Source organism: Carassius auratus, chromosome 49 (genome assembly GCF_003368295.1).
Source record: "Carassius auratus strain Wakin chromosome 49, ASM336829v1, whole genome shotgun sequence".
Taxonomy (NCBI): Eukaryota; Metazoa; Chordata; class Actinopteri; order Cypriniformes; family Cyprinidae; genus Carassius; species Carassius auratus.
Genome location: NC_039291.1, coordinates 13,568,256 through 13,590,768, shown reverse-complemented (window position 1 = coordinate 13,590,768; position 22,513 = coordinate 13,568,256). Strand labels below are relative to the sequence as shown.

At 37.7% G+C, this 22,513-nt stretch overlaps 2 protein-coding genes across 4 annotated transcripts; one reads left to right on the top strand and one right to left on the bottom strand.

Moving 5' to 3' along the window:
• Positions 1–2,092: 2,092 nt before the first annotated feature.
• LOC113066310 (zinc finger protein ZIC 1) lies at positions 2,093–9,509 on the bottom strand. The gene is made up of 4 exons (XM_026238189.1): positions 9,359–9,509; positions 4,349–5,811; positions 3,655–3,818; positions 2,093–3,290 (listed from the first exon to the last, which is right to left on the bottom strand). The coding sequence occupies exons 2-4, from the start codon at positions 5,316–5,318 to the stop codon at positions 3,093–3,095; spliced, it is 1,332 nt and encodes a 443-aa protein (XP_026093974.1). The 5' UTR covers positions 5,319–5,811; positions 9,359–9,509; the 3' UTR covers positions 2,093–3,092.
• LOC113066309 (zinc finger protein ZIC 4-like) lies at positions 6,852–14,112 on the top strand. 3 transcript variants are annotated; one of them, XM_026238188.1, is made up of 3 exons: positions 6,852–6,972; positions 10,513–11,133; positions 13,273–14,112. In XM_026238188.1, exons 1-3 carry the CDS (start codon positions 6,906–6,908, stop codon positions 13,710–13,712), a joined length of 1,128 nt encoding a protein of 375 aa, XP_026093973.1. In that variant the 5' UTR covers positions 6,852–6,905; the 3' UTR covers positions 13,713–14,112. The 3 variants fall into 3 exon arrangements, with proteins under 3 accessions (XP_026093973.1, XP_026093972.1, XP_026093971.1); XM_026238187.1 differs by lacking the exon at positions 6,852–6,972 and adding an exon at positions 9,740–10,404; XM_026238186.1 differs by lacking the exon at positions 6,852–6,972 and having other exon boundaries at positions 9,740–11,133.
• Positions 14,113–22,513: the final 8,401 nt, after the last annotated feature.

Genomic DNA, 22,513 nt, shown 5'->3' with positions numbered 1-22,513 from the left:
ATGTTTAAATCATTTATTAATGTACGCTATATGTTTTTGTTTTTTTCCATTTTTGTAAATATCAGATTATTTTTTCTTTCTTTTTTTTCCCATAAATTAACTAAATATTTATGATGTTTGACAACTCATAAGCATTCTCAAGTATTATGTAAGAATCGTTGCAGTTTTCCTAAACTATTATTATTATTATTATTATTATTATTATTATTATTATTATTATTATTATTATTATTATTATTTTGTGCTATACCCAAAATAATGCAAAAAGATATCTAGGCTACGGCTGTAAAGCGTTTTATGTTCTCTGCGCGCCTTTAATGTGGTGTTATTAAGCATATTATGTGTAACACCTAAATGGATTCCTCCCTCTTCTTCTTCTTCTTCAATAGCTAGTTTGTCTTAAATTTAATTTGAATGTTGGGGTTACCACAACGGGCAAGCTGACAAAAACATGCACAGATATCTTAGTTAACAGTCATATCCATCAAATAATCTAACGTAGCCACATTGTAATAGCATTTGTGGATATGATTGTTGTGCTCTTATTTTCTCGGGGTGTGGGGGGTGGGGGGGGGGGTGTAGGAGAAGTAATGAGGATAACAGGCGAAACGACTGCCTTCGAAAATGTGTATTCCATTGTAGCTACGGATCAATATATAACACTTTCTACTACTACTCTAACGGTGCATGAATGAAAATGTCCCAGAACGTTTGAATAGATAGAGTGTTAAATAGAGTCGAACAATTCCTTTTATTACCATCATTCACATATCTCAAAACCTAATAGCCCGTGGAAGGGGAATATGAACATATTTCGAAAAAAAAAAAAAAGAAAGAAAAAAAACAACGATATGTAATGCATTTCATATTCGCCCCTACTGTTTGATGTGCCAATATGTTTATATTTTCCCAAAGTCGGTATCTCCTCCTGTCGGTGGGCTATTTCTCACGCGCATGCACGCGCACGGCAGTCTGCCCTCGCGCCTGCACTTGTGCACACCCCCAAGAGGAACATGTAAACATTGTAGCGTATATGTCGCATTTTCCTTTAAGCGCCGCTTTGCAACTAGCAAGTCGTCGGATCACATTTAAAAACAAAAATACATCCAAATGGCCACGAATTAGAAACACTGCAATGCTCGATTCATTAGTTTCATAGCCTTGAGGCACAGTTTAAATTTGCACATGTTAATGATCTTGTGTTATCTGAGACACACACACACACACACACACATACTCAAAGTTGCATGCATGCATAGTACTCCTACACCGCGTGCTTGCCTGGACTTACGGGCTCTCGGATTTCCTCCATAGGTAGACATCCCCTCTCTTATTCTGGAAAACTTTGCACTTTCTGACCGTGAAGAAGGAATACGCAGTGGTTAAACGATTTATCATTTTGTAGATTTTAATATCCAAACAGCATCTTTTGCAGCTGGCAAAATCGCTCAGTGAGAATCGTGCACTGGTGATATTAAGCACGCTCGTGATCGTGATGTGCCTAATGGGGCGATCAAGCAAGTTGCAACCAAGAACAAAAGCCCAACAGTGATTCTCTTCATGGACTAAAATCCTTCACTCCCACCATATACAGGTCCCAAACAAGCATAATTATATAAGGCCGTGACGAGAGTTAACCAATGTGAACTATTTAAATAAGACCACGTTGAGAAGTAAATGTGTCACGATTTGACGTTTTAATACATTACTTTTTTAATACTTTTTTTTTTTTTTTTAATTCTGACAATAATGAGGGGTACAAAAGTGAAATTCAGTTAATTCGTCCTGCTGAATTAGTGAGGTAAAACCTAAAAGCAGGCGCTGGATTATTTAGGACTGAAGTGTCATTTTGATTTGTGTAAATCACATTTCCTTTTTTAAGCGTTAAATTCCTAATCTTGTTAACACCAGTGGTTATGGCTGTAGTAGTTATGTAATGATTTAATTTAGAATCCGTTTGTGTCAAGATGATAAATAAATTACGAAATAGAAATAATAGACAGGGTACTCTTGAAGTTCTCTCGTTGGTATTTCTCAACCTTCAATTCAGTCGTTTAAAGCACAGTCGAGAAATAAATAAGTATTGAAGGCATTTGTTTTTGTTGTACGTTTAATTCTTTAATATTGTACGAAAAGTAACCAAACATTATTTTGTAATCTAAATCTTGCATACCCTACGAACGCATTTTTTTTTTCCATAAATACCGATTATCTCTAACATGTGATACCGGTCCTTTACATGCGGATAAATATGGAAAATTGAGTTATATACAAGTAATAATTTCTTGCAATTGCCAAAGCAATAGACAGATAGTTTTATATTTCATCACTTACATAAACAAGATTGACACGGAACTTCAGGCTTTCACTACACGGTTTATCGACATGACATTAAATAACAACAACTGTGTGCTACTCAGACTGGACTGGAGACGAAATGTTGCACTGGATACAAAAGCACATTAATACTAATCGGTTAGGTAAACGTGTAGACTGTGGTAATACTGGGTAATTCACATTTGGTACACATAAACTATAACATTCTTTTCAGTCAAGACTATTCATCGCAATATTTGTAAAACCATCTCATTTTCCATATATCTAGGGACCACATTATTATTATTATTATTATTATTATTATTATTATTTTCACAAATTCCCTTAAACTGTAATTGTGACTATTTACAAAATAAAATATTACATTTGAAACTAGGTCAGTCTTTATATACAAAAAAGAAGAAAAAAAATAAGAAAAAAAAAAAAAAAAAAAAAAAAAAAACAGGCTGCGACCTGCTGGTATCATGCAATTGAAGTTCTCTGTGCAGTCTTCCGAGAATATGGAGAAGTAAAAAAAAAAAAAAAAAAGAGAGAGAGAGAGAGAGAGAGAGAGAGAAGGGAAAGAAATTAAGAAATTAAAAAGAGCAAAAGAAATGGAGGACAAAAAGGCTGTCAAGAGCGTTGCACACCCCGTCCATGCACTGCTCTCTCTCGGATTCTTCACATTGTGTGTATATGTAGGTCCACGCGAGAATAGGCTGACTTTTGAGTCTTGGTTCCAAAGCAGTCTTAATTCTGCAGTCTTTTGAAAATATTTACACGTACCATTCATTAAAATTTGACGAAAGAGTGCTGTGGCTGCTCGTGTGGTGAACTGTGGATGATGCTGGTGATATGGAACTGCTGCTCTGGTTTTCTGTGGAAGGGGACACGATGGTGGGCGGCGTGGAGGACTCGTAGCCGGAGCTGGCTGCCGGGGAGGGCTGGGGTCCTTGAGTCGATGACTCGTGAACCTGAGTCGAAGACGAACATAAATATATTTTCCTATGTGCCTGATAATTTCTCATCTCAAACTGTACCAACTGATTGCGTCAGATGTAGCTATAATAACATATAAATAATACAGATTCTGTAACGTTGTGTTTAGATTTATGTTGGCATTCGGCGTTAGTTATTATATCATACACATAATGTTGGTGCAAATAACAACATTATTCAACACATTAAAAATATTCAATAATAGGCCAGAAATAAATGTAAACCGTAAAAAGCGTTATTTTTAAAACAGCACATTAATTAAATAATAGAGTAAATAGATAGGAGAAGCACATCACATAATGTAGGAGAAAAAAAAATGCACTGCGATGTTATTGTTACCTTCATGTGTTTCCGGAGGGAGCTGGGGTGTGTGTAGGATTTGTCACACATTTTGCAGAGATAAGGTTTGTCGGAGGTATGGACGTGCATGTGTTTCTTACGATCACTGCTGTTCGCAAAGCGTCTGTCACAGCCTTCAAACTCACACTTGAACGGTTTTTCACCTAACAGAAACACAGAGCAAACATCTCTCAAAACACGCATTTTTAAGAGGCAGGCACACGCATTCAAATGAATAAATAAATAATAAAATATGTCACATTTGAAAATTCATACGTCGAGCAAATGGATGTAAGCAAATTTAAACGCGTAAAAAAAGAAAAAAAAAAAGTTCCTGTCCGTAGCTATTCCACTACGAAGCACGACTTACAAAAAATATTTACATTTCGCCCACATTACTTACGCTATTTTGCAACGATACTGCACTCTTACTCGTGTAATTTGTTAGTTATTATACAACATGTAACGAATAGAAATAATTTTCCGCGTAACGGAATGGTTCTTGGCATGGAAATTATTAATAGGACAAAGAAAAAAGCAATGAAAAAAAATAAATAAATACAAAAACATATTAACATCATTTGCCTGGCATATTAAGTCCTATATTTAAAACAAATACATACAAAATTATATCGGTAATATAGCAATGAATAGCTATATATGAAAAAAAAATAATAATAAATGCATTCCTTACCGGTGTGTGTTCTTTTATGGATTTTCAGATTTTCCGATCGGGCAAATACTTTTCCACATCCGGGGAACGGACACGGAAACGGTTTCTCTCCGGTGTGCACTCTGATATGATTCACAAGTTTATACTTTGCTTTAAACGGTTTCCCTTCCCGGGGACATTCTTCCCAAAAGCAAATGTGATTCGACTGCTCTGGTCCCCCAACGTGCTCCACCGTCAGGTGGGTCACGAGCTCGTGCATGGTGCTGAAAGTTTTGTTGCAGGACTTTTTCGGATTCGTTAGCTGCTCCGGTTCTACCCATTTGCAGATGAGCTCTTGCTTTATGGGCTGTCTCATGTACCGAAAGAAGGCCCCAGCCCCGTGATGGGCAGCCATATTCATGTTCATGGGGCCATAGCCGTGCAACTGCGTCGAGGGGTAATGCTCGGATCTGGGGCTCGCGACGTGACCGTATTGCTCGGCCCTGCCGTACATGTCCCCGGAAAAGCCCAGGCGCATCTGACTGTTAACCACGTTGGAAGACGCGTGCGTGGCCGCTTGCTCGTGCAGTCCCGGGAAGAGCAGGTGCCCAGCGGCGTCGGAGTGTCCATGTGGTCCGGCGAAACTTCCAGCGGCGGAGGCGAACAGACTGTGCTGCGCGCTCGTGGCGTCTCCGAAGCCCCGATTGCGAAAGAGAAAGTCCCGAGTGGAGTTGAAGGCGGCGGTGGAGTACGAGCTGACATGAGTGGGGTGATGATGGTGTCCCAAGGCAGCGGCGGCGGCATAACCGGGCGCTTGCGAGGAAAACGCCGTTTGCCCAGAGCCGAGGTCGTGGGAGCTGTGGTTGATTTTAAAAGCGCCCATACCGTCGGCGAACGGGTTGATACCCAAAGCCACTTCTCTGTCTGTAACTTCGCCTGTTGAGTGATGCCTGGTGGAGCCGAAAGTAGTCACTCCAATGGTGGGATACTGTGGTCCCGCGTCCAAGAGCATCTTCAGTCTGCAGCGGAGGAGACTGAGAGAGGAAGAATCTCTTAACAACTGTCTATGCGTGCTATTTCTCTGACTTAAGTCTGTGCAAAGCAAACTCCGATCCCCTATTCCTATTTACTTTTGGTGGAGAGGAATTTCTCTCTCCTGCTCATCCGATGAGCACGCAAATCATGTGCGATATTGTCTTTTGCGGTTTATCTTCCTGTGGCGCAACTTTCACCTCCTCAGTCAGGCAGTGAGCTTCAGACTGATAGTCGCAATCATTCCTGCAGATAAATGAATTGAAAAGACAACACAGTCCACCCCTGATGAATGGGGAAGGAGGGGGGCAGCACGTGACCCCGAGCTTGGGCCATCATTGGAGAGGGCGCTCTCCCCCTACTAACATTCACTCACCAAATAACAGCCCGCCATGCCTCAGCATCAGTGCGATTGGTCGGTTTACATCATCAATCTGTGGGATTGTCGGGAGGTTGCTGACTGGGATTTTGCTCTGGATGTTGAAATTCAGAAAAGAGACTTTAGTGAATGCACGGCCGAATAATAGCTTTTGTCCCAGACACGGAGCACTTCCACGTTTGGCCTACTTATGTGGAAGCCTGGTGCTCTGAGAAGAACCTGGCGCGCATCTAGTAAACACTGGCTGCAATGTGATAAAGTGTAGCCTGCATGCTCTTAAATGGCGTGGAACTCATGCGTTTCATCCTGTGCTAAAACCAACCCCTATGTAAAAACCAAATGCTAAGTTCCACATGCTTTTTCCATAAACGTTAAAAAAATAAATAAATAAATAAATAAATATATATATATATATATATATATATATATATATATATATATATATATATATATATATATATATATATATATATATATATATATATATTACTAAGCAATATGGCTAATCTTGAAGTGTTTTTTTTTTTTTTTTTTTTTGCACTGGTATGCTGTTTGCATGAGTAAGAAATTAATTCTCAAATTGGTCAATGGTTCAAACTAGATTGGCATACAAATATAGTATTGGGCCGCAACACTTCTGCATAAAGTTTTTGGCTACTTTAGCTGTAGACTTTCTTTACATGTTTCATTTTAATGAATTGTCTCGCTTATGCAAAACACATGCATATTATATTGTTGCTGCAATTTAATTATTGCTTTTATATTCACATGATTTACTTTAAACGAGAACTGAGTATTTTTTTAACACACCACATGCTCTGCACACTCAGTAGGCCTTCCGCAGATGCCTTCAAACTTCAAATAGTATATTCAAACCTGCGAACGAGGTGTCTCTTTCCGTTATTCATATTTTTAACCTATGTTTTTGAAAGATTAAGGCCGCAATGTATCACCCTTGTGTGTGTAAAAGTTGTGGGTTGTGGAAGTTGTGAAGTGGGATTTCTCTCTGCAGGAAACTCCGGCGGCTGGAGTTCAAAACTGCATGAACAGACGAACCATTAAAATATCATCCAGACTGCAGCCTTGAGCTCCATACAGCAAACTCCTTCCAGAGAGAGAGAGAGAGAGAGAGAGAGAGAGAGAGAGAGAGAGAGAGAGAGAGAGAGAGAAGCAAAGCTGTTGAGTTGAATGTTTTGTCTGAAGGACATTTTCTTTATAAATGAAACTGGACGATGTCTTCAACAGGTGAAACACGGTAAGACGAAATAAGTTTTGGAGGCATCATTGGGAATTATTTACCGAACACCCTGGACAGATAAAAAATTAAATAAAAATGATAATAAATTATAATAAAAATATAATTTTTATATTAATAAAATAATATAAATAATAATAATAATAATAATAATAATAATAATAATAATAATTATTATTATTATTATTATTATTATGAAGAAGAAATATGTTTTTATTGGTTGTTATTGTTGTTGTTTATGACGTGTTAGCAAATTAATATTTTAAGAACATTAAAAAACTATTTTTTTTTTGTTACCATTCAATCTCATTTTATTTAATTAAATAAATAATTTATTTATGTCTACTTAAAATATGGCATTGATAGTATGCAAAACACCATGACTTTATGATCTGTTAAATCTTTTTTTTTTTTTTTTTTTTTTTTTTTTTATACTGGCGACAAAGAGTTTTTCTTCCTTGTGATTTTTAAATAAAGTCTTGGGGTAAAGATTTGGGGTAGTAGCTTACTTTTTTTCTCCAGTGTTACTTTCAATTTTTTTTCTTCTTTTTTTTTTTTTTTGTACTGTCATATTGAACTCGTTTTGTATCTTGTCATAATCCCCCCTCTACCTAGCAAAAAGTAGCTGGAAATAAACTTTTCGTTAATTGCTAGAGAAATGGCTAAAGAATGCAGCTGCGATCCATTCGACCCTGAGCCACATCTTCAGTTTTCGTCATAGTTCACACAATGTTTACTTATTTATGACACTGATGGTGTGGCTTTGTCACTACACGTCTGACAGATCAATTCATGACCTCTCTCAAAGGAATACCAATTGATTTGCATAAATAATTGAAAGCGTCTTGACCCTGATTAAAATAAAGTCGCCTGAAGTTGAAGAAATGTCTAGGGTGACGCTTTTATTATATTAATTAATAGATTACATGTGTGGATTTTGGGCTAAGTTTTCCATCCATATGTGATCATAATACATGCATAAAACGATCACAATGGCCTTCATATGAAGTAATGATTCCGTGAAATTAGATTTTGCAGTTTGCAGTCTTGCCATCACAAATCTACTATATATATATATATATATATATATATATATATATATATATATATATATATATATATATATATATATATATATATAAAGAAGAAAACAAATAAATAATAAAAATAAAGTGGTCTGGGGTGAGGGTGTTAACTGTTTCCCTTTTTTATCGCACTAATTCAATCTAAATGTGGTCTCCATACTCTCACGTATAATTACGGTAAACATTGTATATTTGAATTACGTATTAAAACTTTTATTGTGTGAGGCGGAAATATTCCATTCACTAAGACTTCTTTCACCTCCTCATGGTTATTTAAACTGCTTTGACACAGAGCCTGTTAATGGCTTATGTCATTGCATACTGAAAAAAAAAAAAATTGCAATTCAATGCCATACGAAGAAACAAGCAGTAGCATTTAACTTTTATTTGCAAGTTCGAGGAGTTTTAAGAACTACACTATAACTTTATGCTATTTTTGATTAAGCAGCTATATTTGTTTGCTCTTCGTAAAACAGTGTCACAACTTTATAACTTTAAAACTTTTTAGAACATTCTTCATTCCAATCACAAAAAAAATAATAATAGTAAAAAAAAAAAAAAAAAAAAAAAAAACATTAATTTATTTTGTAAAATAGCTTGCCTGCTGTAAATTGTTGTGGAGTACCTTAACCACGTAGACGCACATTCACCGACAACATCTGCAAGGTTAGTGTTATTTCTTGAAATATTAACATTCGCGTGCAATGCCTTCTTCTGGGCAAAGTTCAAGGTACTAAAAACTCTTGAGGCTGTTTTCATGAGGTGGGGACTGTCCATTTACTTTCAAGCTTTCTATAAAAGTTTCTATTTGTTGATTCATGATTGTACTGTATTCATAACAGGTGCACTGTTAACATGTTTATTAAATAACGGTGAGTAATCTGTGAGATAAACTTTGACGCATCGCAAAGGCTGCATTAGGTGTGAGTTAGGATTTTTAATTTAACAGCTATTCGAGCTATTTTGCCAAGACTTTTTTTGCCGCCCTGTACACTTTTGATGAAGCACCACCTCCTGTGTGCCTGATCCGCCGCCGCTGAACAACTGAGGCCGAAAATTACCCCCGATCATAACAACAGGTCTTTTGCGTTACTTTTTTCTCCTCCGGACAATAGGCGACCCTCGCGCTTTTCACAAGACAGTGATCCCATGACGACATATAAGCACCGTTAGAGAGAGAGAGAGAGAGAGAGAGAAAGGAGGAATCTTTTCTATCTCCTCTCTAAACAAAAGGGTTAAATACAGATAAAACAGACTCTGGGCAAGCAGCATGCAACTAAAAACTTAAACTTTGTACTAACCGCCGTGTTCGATGTTTATTATGGAGCTTCTTCTTTAGCGGATTACTAGACAGAACCTATGTCGCATTTGTATTGGATGCAAGTCCACTTTCGGGTTTACTTGTTGCGGTAAGCTGCTAAAGCGCAGTCGCAGATTTTCAACAGCTGTGACATAAAGAAATGTAACATTGCTTCGATGTAACTTCGGGATTGCAGCTGAAAGTACAATAACCTTTGCGTGACAAAAACTTTTTTTTCTTTTCTTCATCCGCTGCCTAAGCTTCGGCGCATGCGCGCTCTCTGTTTGCTGTCACTAAAACATTTTTCTTCGCATTGGAAACTGTCACGAGTGACGTCAATCACAGAGCTCTGACCAATTAGAGCGCTCGGTGATTGTTTGGCTCCACGGGCTGCAGCGCCTACCATGAATCTCTATTCAGTATATCAAAGCGTCCTGCTGCTGCCTCTCAACCGAATGGGATTCCACGTAGGCACTGAGATAGCAACTAAACTTTAGGGGAAGTTTTTTTTTTATTATTATTTTTTTTTTCTTCTTCTGTATTCTTCAAAGCGATTAAAATATATTTGTCATCATCATTATTATTATTTTGCCTGCTGTCAAGTTATTCTAAAATTGGGAGTAATGAGCGTGGATGCTTTGGGAAGCCCTGTGATGGACCCCGCGTTTTCCAAACGGAACACGACGCTGAGATTAGTTGACTTGGCAGGGGCTCACCACCATCACCATCATCACCACCATACCCCTCAGAGCGTGACAGGCTTCCCGGGGTTCAGCAGCCATCCACACTCAATGGCTCACTCGCACCCTGGGGAGATGACTGCGGAACCCCGCCTGGGGCCGAGTCCATTCGGGCCAGAACACATGGGGCACTCCGCGGCCCTCAAAATCAGCCCAACCCATCATTATCCCCACCACCATCACCACCACAATCATCATATTGCAGGCCACAGTGAAGTGGTCTCCAGTCAAACGGGAGCTTTTGGCCCGGTGCAGGCGGCAACGGTCCCGTACTCTATGTCTCACACGGCCCAGGCGCTATCCGCAGGTAGGGACTTCCTCATTCGCCGAGATCTGACAGCTCAAGCCATGCCCGTGCTGACCGATCAGACTTCTGGTTCAGCCTCTCACCACGGAATGTTTGTCTCAACAACAGGTAGCTATCCGGGACACTATGGTCATCACCCCGACCCTGGGAACCATACGCTCTTCCCTGGACTTCATCACGAGCAGGCATCTACCGGAGCACCAGGTGGCCAAGCCTTGAACGGACAAATAAGGTTAGGAATACCTGCCGAAATGTACGTTCGTTCTGATCATTTGAGTCAAGTAGCGAGCTCCAGGGCAGACCCGTTTGCTGCTTCTCCTCTGCACGGATACGGCGGGCTGAATCTGAACATGAATCTCGGCGCACATCACCACCACGGAGCTGGCGCGTTTTTCCGTTACATGAGGCAGCCGATCAAGCAAGAGCTCATCTGCAAGTGGCAGGAGCCCGAGCACTCGGCGAAGAAACGTTGCTCCAAAACTTACAGCACCATGCACGAGCTAGTGACACATGTGACGGTGGAGCACGTCGGAGGACCGGAGCAAGCGAACCATATCTGTTTTTGGGAAGAGTGTCCACGAGAGGGGAAGCCGTTTAAAGCAAAGTACAAACTTGTGAATCACATCAGAGTGCACACCGGGGAGAAACCGTTTCCGTGTCCGTTCCCCGGCTGTGGAAAAGTATTTGCCCGATCGGAAAACTTGAAAATACACAAGAGGACGCACACAGGTCAGTGGCTTCATTTCTCGTCCCTTAGGACAATTCAGTTAAATACTAGGAACTCATAACTATTCAGTTACTGGATATACAGCACTGCTGAAAGTGTAAACTAATCAATGCACATCAACTAGTTTATTAATGACGTGAGCTAGCTTGCAAGCTGAACAGTGGCAGCGATTGTCGAAAAATCCGCTTTTAAGAAGGTTGGTTTTCAAGAGGTTTTATCTAGAAATAATTTATGTAGTGGCTTATCCATTGTGGAAAGAATTTTCGCGGAACACTGGCGCCATTATCATTATTGTCACTGTTATTTTATGATTTTTAATAGTCTACATGTACTTAATATATATATATATATATATATATATATATATATATATATATATATATATATATATATATATATATATATATATATATATATATATATATTAATTACAATAAGTCAGGTTTAAAAAAAAAAGAACGGGGGGAGCAAAAGGTGGAGCACTCTGGAGTGTTACTGTTTTTTTTATTGACTTGCTTTTTCTAAATCATGTGTGTTGTGAAAAACAATCATGTGTTCTTTTCTTCATCAGATTGCTTACAGCTTTGCAGCACATCCACATGTTTGGGGCCTACTGAGTACAGTTCGGTCTGCTGTAGAAAGTAATAATAATAATAATAATAATAATAATAATAATAATAATAATAATAATAATAATAATAATATTAAATAAGAGATGAAGAGATAGGATACTGCTTTATGTTAAAATGCCCAAATTATTTTTCATAGGTTTATCATCTTCTGTTTATATTACAGTTACTATAAATGGTACACATTTATAGACAATTTGCAAACTGTTATAAGCTACTCCTTTGCTACATTTTGGAAACCACAAACACTCGTTAGTTCACGTATTTGGTTAAACCTTCAGAACGATCTACAGGGGCATAATAGCATTTTAGATAGTGTCTTGTATTGCTTACACTGTATTTTGTTTCTTCTTCCTTTGTGTGTGTGTGTGTGTGTGTGTGTGCTCCAGTTAGCCTTAAAATAAACTGTCCAAAACGTCATTAATTGCACCAAGAGGCAATATGTTGAAGTTATTTCCATATATTTCTGTTGTCAGAACTTTCAAAAAGATTGACCGCATACAACAAGTCTGTATCAAAGTGCTAAACAAATGTGACTTCACATGATAAACTTTATATGTAATAATAAATGCAACACATTGATAAAAATGCGTGAGGTTTGCATAGTTATTTCTGTTATTTTGAATGCTTTGTGGACTCTGGAAGATTTATTTATTATTATTTATATATTTTTTATTATTAACATTTTCTTTTCTTTTCTTTTTTTTTCTCTTCTTTTTTTTCATTGCAAATAGCGTTGGCATAATCAGTAAAGCTGCTTAACGTTTGACTGGTAACTACATCTGAGATAAGAATCTTTCAGTTATGATCTCTAAGCAACGTTATGCATTATTTCTGTGGGACATTCCCGGGGGCAGCCGCATTATTTTCTTGCTTGGGCGGTATTCGAATCTTTGGTTATGGATATGGTTTCCCAAGGGTCTCTTCCTTTCTGCTTTCTTGTAGTACACTAATATTCTTGATTGGCTTTCTCGGCCCAACAGCTGAAGGTCAAATTGATATTCAGCAAGCAACTGTAATTAGACAGCAGCAATTACGCAGTCTTATAAACTCCTGGAGCTTATGTCCTTCGGAAATAAGCGTGATGTGATTAAATGTAATTAATTCAAACATTTCTATTGCCTGGCTGCCTCCTCCAGCAGCTATTATGGTTACAGAGGGACAGGCCTAATAGCAGTTTAGACAGTGGATCCGATATATTTTATGAGATCTTCATGCTCTACATTCCAACGGTAAATGAAACTATACGAGAGCGCACGCTTTAAAGAACGAATGCTTAATAATCTGTAATTGTGAAAAGAAATCATTGCTGTCTGAGAGTCTCAGTCACAAGGGACCTGCCATGAAAGCAGACAGAGCAGTAAAAAGATAATCACGATATCATGGGGCTCATGTGACCCGATTTACCCTGACATGCATTAGACTAATGCGCAGGATATTTGATTGTGTGCTCAATGTAATGGTGTGCTTGGACCTGTACTGACCATTATCACAACTGTTCTGTCGTTTTAGGTGAAAAGCCTTTCAAATGCGAGTTTGACGGCTGTGACCGACGGTTCGCCAACAGCAGTGACCGGAAAAAGCATTCCCACGTACACACTAGCGATAAGCCGTACAACTGCAAAGTCAGAGGTTGTGACAAATCGTACACGCATCCCAGCTCATTGAGAAAACACATGAAGGTGCACTGCAAGTCTCCACCTCCGAGTTCTGGTTACGAATCATCGACTCCATCTCTCGTTTCTCCTTCATCGGACTTGGGAAGGGAGCCAGCTCCCTCTGCGCTCTCCGAGCCCCTCTCATCATCGTCCCAGCCGGCCAATTTAAGCGAATGGTACGTGTGTCACAGCTCCGGTGCCAGTGGCCCTCAGACCCCACCCAGCGGTGCATCCACACCGGGCCATGCAGAGGGGCCAGCGTACGGCAATCCTGAACGGAGGGACGCCTTCTAGCAAAATGCTCGCCCTGCAATATTGTTTTGGCAAAGTGTCTGAAATGACTTTGACATCTTATCTAGTTTGGACAGTCCGTTTTGGACTGGATGACCACAGGCTGACGTCGCCTGTGTGAGTCGGTTCAAAGAGCAGGCTTGTTCACTGTTACTGCCTTACTGAAGGATGCACTGGCCCTCTGACAGCTAATGTCACTGCCTAACCACCAGTCGATATAAAACACGTCCCCAGTGTCCATGTTTCGAAATAGTGTACCGACCGTACGCATGTCACTGTATTATTTTGTAAATCCCGCTTTGATTTCAATATCTTTTTTAATTTATTTTTTAATCGGTGAATCATTTCTTTTTTTGTATTATTGAACCAAAGTGCTTAATTATTAAACCTGTACAGTTGTAAATGATGACGTTTTGATGTCTTTGTGTGAACAGTAATTTTTTGTAAGGTTCTGTCCATATTTTTAAATGTTTGCTACTATACTTTGTACAAAATTAATATTTGGGATGATTTGGGTTTTATAAGGACGTAGACTCTTTCCTCTTTTTGTGCTTTCGCCAGCCAAGCCAATTCGATGGAAACGGTGTTATTGTATTTGAAATGACGTTTCATTTATGATTAGTCATCAATCAATGTGGTCATTTTGTGATTTCGTAAAACTTGTCAGAAATCCATTTTTTATGAAAAATAATAATCGTAATTATAATTATCAGAAGAGACCTTAATATTTGTACCGAAATGCCTTGTAAGTTGTCAGTATTTTGAATAAACTGTGTATGACGCAAAGCTAAAAGACCTCCTAAATTACGCTTTAGTAGGAACAAAAAATATTTCTACGTTAGAGAATAGAAATTAGGTATGATTTAATCGAAAATGCCTAAATGTTAAAAATATGCACGATCCTAAAATGACTCAAACGTCACCAGCTTAAACTAATTTTAATTCTCTTAGTGAATCTCATTGCGATAACTTGTTGTCTTTCCTTTTGTATCGCTTATACACACAGATATACTCCAGCTTTACACTCCAATTACATGGGCAGCAATTGATGAAAGCGTTGCATATTTTCACACAGACTTCAAAGAGGCTTTTATTCAAAGAGAAATTTTTTTTTTCACGACGGTGAATCTTCATGGTGAGTTAAGATTTCAATAGCAAAAGCCGAGTCAAATTGAAATAATACGGGGACGGCGCTGTGGGCTAGATCCCGTTCTGACAGAAATAATGCAATATTTACTTGAATATGTATCCGTTCGTTTATTAGTCGATTGTTTTTCTCTTGGTTTGGTAAAACCTAAAGTAACAAGTTATGAAACCATTGCGCATCCGATGAATTTGTATCATTTTAAATAAATAAATGTCTTAATCAATAACGAATGCATAGATCTAGCAGTCTGAGCAGCCTCGTAACTTTCTTTTTATACCATAGCACTCTCAAGTTGACCTCAGAGTTATGCGCCGGATTTGCTCAACTTTTTTTGCCCAACTTTTAAACGTCTTTGTTGGATATAGGCTAGTGTAAAATAAATACAGTGGGTTACAGTCAAACAGTAGTGAAGACTAGTGTCAGATCTGATGTAGCAGAGGAGAAAAGGATTGTTTGGACTCAATTGAAGCGAGGATCCTTTGAAGGTTTTTTTTTTTTTTTTTAATCGGGGGGATTCTTGCGTGTCGTCAAAACAATGCTGCTGACATGGGAAGGCCTCTCTGTGTCACCGTTTTGATCGCACACTCTTATCAAACTTGTTTCAAGTTTTTTTTTTTTTTTCTTTAATTCCCTTCGACAAAACAAGAAGAGACGAATTTGACCAGAATCAAGCAGACTACCTCCAAGTAATATAAAGTAACATCAAGCTGCCTCACTCGGACACCTGGTGAGCCTGAGAGCGCGCACGCTCGTCTCCGTGTCAAAGTTGCGATTAAAAGGGAAAGAACGACGATTCTTTTTAACAGTTTCTCGGTTTTAATTAACATCGATTCCGCTTTTCCTATTCTCTTTCCGATAAGCAAACCAGGCATATATAACTAATGCATATAGTACAGCAGTGTCGAACTGTTTTGCAAACCATAATCTATAAGAGGATTTAACCATTCCTTAATAACATCCTTGACCATCTCCTTATAGCAGCTAGGCATAATGCAAGCAAACACAGCTATTAATATCACAATTATAATATAGATAATAATAATAATAATAATAATAATAATAATAATAATAATAATAAATTACATAGGCCTATTCCAAATACAAAGTAAGCGTTAACAAGTGTGGAGTAACACCACTGACACTCAAAACGCATCGATTTAACTTTTTAAATACTTCTAAGAAAAGTTCAGTTATAGTTTATTCGCTTGTCACAATAGGACTTGGAGCTAGCTATGGATTCACATTCTGATTTCATCGAGCAACAGCCTGCCTCTTTAAAGGAAGAAGAAACGCGAGCCAGGGCTTCATTTGAGTGTGAAATATAATTTCTTTGTGACATAACTGAGGCGATAATCACACTTCCGGAAACTGTCCTGCATTATTTAACAAAGCTCTTTTAACAGGGGATTAGCGGTTCTCTCCACACCATTCAACGCTCTGTTTAATGTCATAATTACATGACAAGGGCTGACTGGAATTCGCATGCAAAATGACAGGACAGGTGCAATGGCAAATAAATAAATATATACATTAACCAATAATAATAAACAGGCAATAAGAGAATATGCTACATTTAGACCTCGTCGCCCCCATATACAAGTACTGTTTATTATGCCAGTTATATGGAACATTAAATAAATTAACTGTAAACATTTAGTTTCTACTAGTTTTTAGTTTCTTGGCAAGCATATAAAATATTATATATATATATATTATATATATATATATATATATATATATATAAAAACACTGTGCAAGTTATTTTAAACTGTGTATGACTTAAAATTATGTCCAAACATTAATTAAATTTGATGATAGGCTATTTATAATGACGTGATTATGCAGTGTATGCAGTGCATAGTGCATTTATTCATTCATTCATTCACAATAACGTGTACATTACATTGTTTTTTTTTTTTTTTTTTTTTTTTTTTTTTTTTTTGATGCAAGCATCATAAATTACAGTACACAACTAACCTATGTAATGGCATATTAACAACATGTGTATACTACTATAACACAAACATTGTTAAGAAAAAGATGGAATATAATTTCTGAAAACTCCTTCCTCTCTTCTGCTCTGGTAAACGTTAAAATCGTACCAACCCAAGTTTCCTCCGAAATTAACATCAAACATAAAGTTTCAGCACGCGCAAAAAAATGCAGCAACGGGACTTAGAGTAAAAGTGCATATTGTTTCGACTTACGTGAACAAACTTGAACTTAACCTATTATGACATCACTTTCTGCACCATTGCGTTTGGAGGTGGAATGGAGAAGAGAAATGTTACTGGCATGGATTCAATGAAAAGAAATCGCGAGAAATTACTAATAAATTGCGTAGCCTGATTGAATACGCTCCTAAATAGTCAGATTACCACAGTCCTCTATTCGCCGGCGCTGAGTTATTGTACTTTCATGGATGAAGGAGTTTGTCTGTAGTGAGAATCAGCCCCTTTAGTTAGCAGAGTGAACACTGATCTCTAACAACCTTCAGATAATGTAGCAGAATGTACCGCACTACTTCGCACCTGCACTCTGAATGGGAACCTTCTTTCAGTGTAAGATACGCTTGTTGGCCTTGAATCTCAAAGCAGCTGCTTGAATGAGTCGAGCGACCCGTGCTTATTCCGCTTCCTTTGATCTCTGAGCGCTCGCTCTAATTTGTTCGCATAGTCTTCAACAAGGACTTTCTATCTGCTATTAAAACATTAGAATCTATAAGGGCTACGCGAACAGGATAGATGCCATGCAAAGCAGCACGCCATGTGGGGAGCATCCTGCGCTTCTCTTGTGCGTTTCCACTAAAAACAGATTCCATGCATTAGTCAGTGAAAGCGTGAAAGCACATTGCTGTTTTATTTAACGACAAAGAATTTAATAGAAGGATGCAAGAGAACACTGCACTCTTTAAACATTAAAGCCATTGAAAATGTGACAATTTGACTGCTGATATTAGAAAAACCTTGCGTTTTTTTACCCAAAAAAATATATTAGGTCCAAGTTAAGATGCAAAACAAACGCAGATGTGCACTGTGCGTGTCTGTACGACATTAGGTAAGCTGCCATGTTTTACCTGCAGTTATTTTATTTCACCACCGACCTTTTCACATGACTAAAAACAATAAAAATAAGAACACGATGTTTTGGTTCACATGGTGCAATACTGAATGTTTCATTAGATTTTCTGGTAAAATGGGTTTAGCTGAAAATGTTGCCTTTATCTGGGCTTATGCATATAAAAAGAAAATAAAGGGAAATGCCTCTATTTCGTAAGAATTGTTAGCTCAGTAGGGTTTTCTTTTAAGGACTCTTCTTTTAAGGTCTTTCTGACACTGCAATGCAAACGAAAGTAACTAAATTAAGAGAGGTTCCATATTTTCAGTGCTCCCTGTATGGATGGTCCACCTTAATCTCCAGATGCCTAAACTGTAAGGTCAAAACTGTGCTGGCAATAGGGCCATGCAAGCTTTTAATACGATGATACAAGAGGCATCAATCAATGCAACTGCTCCAGCATTAAGCGTGCGATACAATAGAGTAATGATGATAATGAAAAGTAAAAATAATGAAATCGTTTTTATGGGAGTATCAGATTTATTTAAGTGGGCCATACATCATCACCACGGGCAAATGATAATGAATTGCAGAATGTGCCCTTCAGCGATTAAGTATTTCTGAACTATAATCTATCATCTCGCGGTTCATATTTCATATTATGTGCAACACATGAGGCGGTGTGTGTGTAGAGAAAAGGAAAGGGAGACGAGAAGGTTTTTTTTTTTTTTTTTTTTTGGCTATTAAAGTTCGAGGAAGAACTTAGTGTTGAACTGCACATTTTTATTCTCCCGTGTCTTAAAAGACTAGGCTATGTGTGACCGGAAGACCTCGGTTTCATCTGGTTTGAACTTGAATGGTGTAAGATCATGAGAATGGTTGGTAATGCTATATGACCAGTAAAGAGGTGGACTTACAGAGTGTGCAACTCGCATCTATCAGACAAGCTGCCACAGGCTTCCGTTTGACCGTCATGCACCTCTCGGAAACAATCCAATTCTAGCCAAATCATTAAACCATTTGCTATTATTAATATTATTATTATTATTCACTGCCTTGCCTGTAAGCAGCCTCAGCAACAGGTTGTAAATTGGTTTTGGATCGTGCAACTTTCCGCAGGTGTCAGGTTTCAGACGCCCGAGAGTAACAGTGGAGATTGACCTCTGTCCACCTGAAAGAGGCATGTTTCACAACTCTGCTGTGCGGGGAAGAGCATTCGCACTGAAACACTGACACCCGCCATGGAACAGATCAATCTGCATTTAAGATAAAGTAGTGCCCATGCTGACTGGAATGAGTGCATGAACCGAGGTTAAAATATAGAATAGAATAGAATAGAATAGAATAGAATAGAATAGAATAGAATAGAATAGAATAGAATAGAATAGAGCAGAGCAGAAGATATTTCAAATGAATTTGTAACGTTTTCCTGAACAGAAGCGCAAACAGATGAGGCATCAGATACCATGCATCATATTAACGCGTCAAATGTTTCAGACATGCAAATGTGCATTGCCAAAGTGACGTTTAAGTCATTGGTTTACGTGCACTATTTCACACGGCGGCTCGGAATGTTCTGTGCACGGTGGAGGCACAGTTTGAGCAGGGGGAATAATTCGTGTGATCACTCTAGCAGCAACCCCGACTTTGGGTCATTTCTTCATCTCCCGCAGAAAAGACATTACGCCTCTCGTATTTACATACCCTGTAATATTTGTCAAACATTCATAAATGCGAATTAATGAAATGTTCCCCGGCCTCTGAGATCACTCTAATGAACATATAGAGTATTATGGGGATTTCTGACACATCTTTGATAAGTTTAATGTCTTTGCATCATCACGGTCTATTAAACAGCATTGTATATCCGTGCTGTCTGTGACCTGCTGAAGGTAACAACACGATCCTGAAACAAATGACCCACAGCCTGTGAGGAACAAAGAGCTACACGTGACCTGAGAGGTACAATTTTGTGTTTTATTTATTTATTTATTTAGTAAGTTAGTTATTAAAACAAAATGCATTTTATTTGTTTACTAATCGGTGTTCCTTTAAAATATATTTATTTTCAGATACATTATGATTGTTTTTCTCATTAAGATATATTTTTTTTTCTCAGTATAACATATCATTTAGTTGTCTTCATTTTATTGCAATCAATCATATTATTGTTTTTTATGTGTCTTTGATTTTTCGCGGTTTTATTTATTTATTTAGTATATGATATTAATGTGTGTGGATTTTTTGGAGGTGAGGCTCCGAGTGAAATGTCAACAGCCACCTGCGTGTTGTTAAATCTCGACACTTGAAGGGGGTGTGGATCAATATTAATCACCGGCAAGTAAAGTGTCATTCAACTGGAGTTCATTTCCGCTCCTGCATTCTTTCTTTCTTTCTTTCTTTCTTTCTTAGAGCTAAAGACGCATGGCTAGGCTTCCAACATCGACTTTTCCAATTAGACACACAAGAGAAGTTATCTCGATATATGCACTCTCTGTTCTTGACAACTGACACGTTTTCAAGACTGTCCTGAAGGAAATTTAAAGGTGTAGATGAAAGAAAAAAAAAATTCCCGATGAGTGTCAGCAGGAGCATTTTCTGATGTAGTACTTTAATGAAACATCTTCAATCAACACGAAAACGAAGAAGTATATATATATTATATATATATATATATATTATATATATATATATATATATATATATATATATATATATATATATATATATATATAGCACATGCATAAAAAAAACGGTTGTTTTTAATATATGAAATTAGTTGTTCACAAATAACAAAACTTTTTTTTTTACTAGTTTAACATTTCCGTTACCACATGGCATGCTGCATCTAAACGTCTTGGTCCCGACACAAAAGCTTATGATCTTTCATTTTAAGTCTCAAATCATCATAAAAAGGCAGAATTATATCTAGCGAGACTTTTTTCCCCCGTTGTGCACGAGTTAATTCATCAAAAGGAAAGTTTCTATACGATTTTTTTTTCTCCCCATATAATGAAAGATTTAAATAATAAGTCGACCACTGTGACATTCTTTGGACTTGGGCTATTTCTCATAATACTCTTTTGTGTGGCTGAGGAAACTCCACAGACGAGGACTGAGGAATAGTCTGAGATTTCCCCCATTATTTGCACAGATTCAGTGTTAACAGCCAGTTAAAATGTGTAGATTCAGAAGCTGGTTGCACCAAAGAAAGGCATTTTTAGGCGTAAAAATTATCTAAGAGACAAGGTAAGAACTATTTTTATTAATTAAATTAAATGTATTTATTTAGAAAAACGGCACAACCTGGCTGCCAACAGCAAATTCATATATTCTCTTGCTTGATAGACGAAGGAAAATTAATACAAACGTTCTCATGACGGACCGAGATGATTTCCTTTTGAACATAATTAACTATATGCTTAAAATCAATTGTTTCCCGAGCCCAGTAAGGGTCCATGGCGGCAAGCAGAGAGGCCTATTTTAGCACGTGTGAAAGCAGGAAGTAGCTCTACCTGTCATTCATTAAGACGACACGAACTCAATAGAGAGAGGGGAAGCTAGATTGGACCTCCTCGTTATACCTGCAGCGCAATTAGTCCTACTTGTTTCTTTAATCCGTCTGTCTCCTCACAGTTAGAACTGAACTTGAGGAACGAGAGGGAGGCACGCAACCATCAAAAACAGATACTAATGCAGTGCATATTTGATTCATATTTTACAAAATCTAGATAGATAGATAGATAGATAGATAGATAGATAGATAGATAGATAGATAGATAGATAGATAGATAGATAGATAGATAGTCTTAGTTATAGTTATGGTCTTAGTCTTATAGTTACTTAGTAATAGTCTTAGTCTTATAGTCATAGACTAGCAACATGCTTCAAACTTTCACACTATGGAGATAGGAGTGGTGCACTGTCTGTAGGTGAATCAGTGCACACTTGAACTGGAAAAGGACTTGACCTTTGCCTTTATGTTGTGCTCCAGTGTTTGTCTAAATGACAATCGGTCTTTATAAAGGACGCGCGCAGGCCTGACACCTCCTTTTCATCAGATGGATGTTCGCACTGAGAATGAATCCCGTGGATGTGAATGGCTTCTAGATGTCTGTAAACCTTTTTTTGTGTCTGGTCTCTGTTTTCAATCAATATTAAGACAGTGTGTGCTCATCGACAAGGAGTTTTTTTTTTTTTTTTTTTTTTTTTTTTGTGAAGAGGAAGCAAGATTATACATAAGGTTTAAATGCATTTTTAGTAAATGCGACTATGATGATCATAAATTACAAACGATATACGCGCAATAAAAAAATACATAAATAAATAAATAATAAAAAAAGACCAACGACTCAATAAAAATTGTCGAAACATAGGATATTGCAATATTTTTAATTATAAATTACCATTTTATCATGCATTATTAAGATTTCGGGGGAAAGGAGAAATGTAGATACTTATTTGAAACATTTGGTGAACTGTCCAGTTTAAATTTGCGTGGAAGGTTTTCTTCTTTCTAACACCCTAAAAATGTAAGTAAAGCAGCGTAAGGTGAGTTCTAGAACAACAGATAAATAAAAACCAATGTATAATTATTAAC

Bases quoted from the DNA above. Each gene is read 5' to 3' on its own strand.
- LOC113066309 (XM_026238186.1), top strand. From the start codon at position 9,981: ATGAGCGTGGATGCTTTGGGAAGCCCTGTGATGGACCCCGCGTTTTCC. The intron at 11,134-13,272 runs GTCAGTGGCTTC...CTGTCGTTTTAG, and splicing joins ACACAAGAGGACGCACACAG to GTGAAAAGCCTTTCAAATGC.
- LOC113066310 (XM_026238189.1), bottom strand. From the start codon at position 5,318: ATGCTCTTGGACGCGGGACCACAGTATCCCACCATTGGAGTGACTACT. The intron at 3,819-4,348 runs GTAAGGAATGCA...TGTTTCTGTTAG, and splicing joins CCATAAAAGAACACACACCG to GTGAAAAACCGTTCAAGTGT. The intron at 3,291-3,654 runs GTAACAATAACA...TCTTCGACTCAG, and splicing joins CCCTCCGGAAACACATGAAG to GTTCACGAGTCATCGACTCA.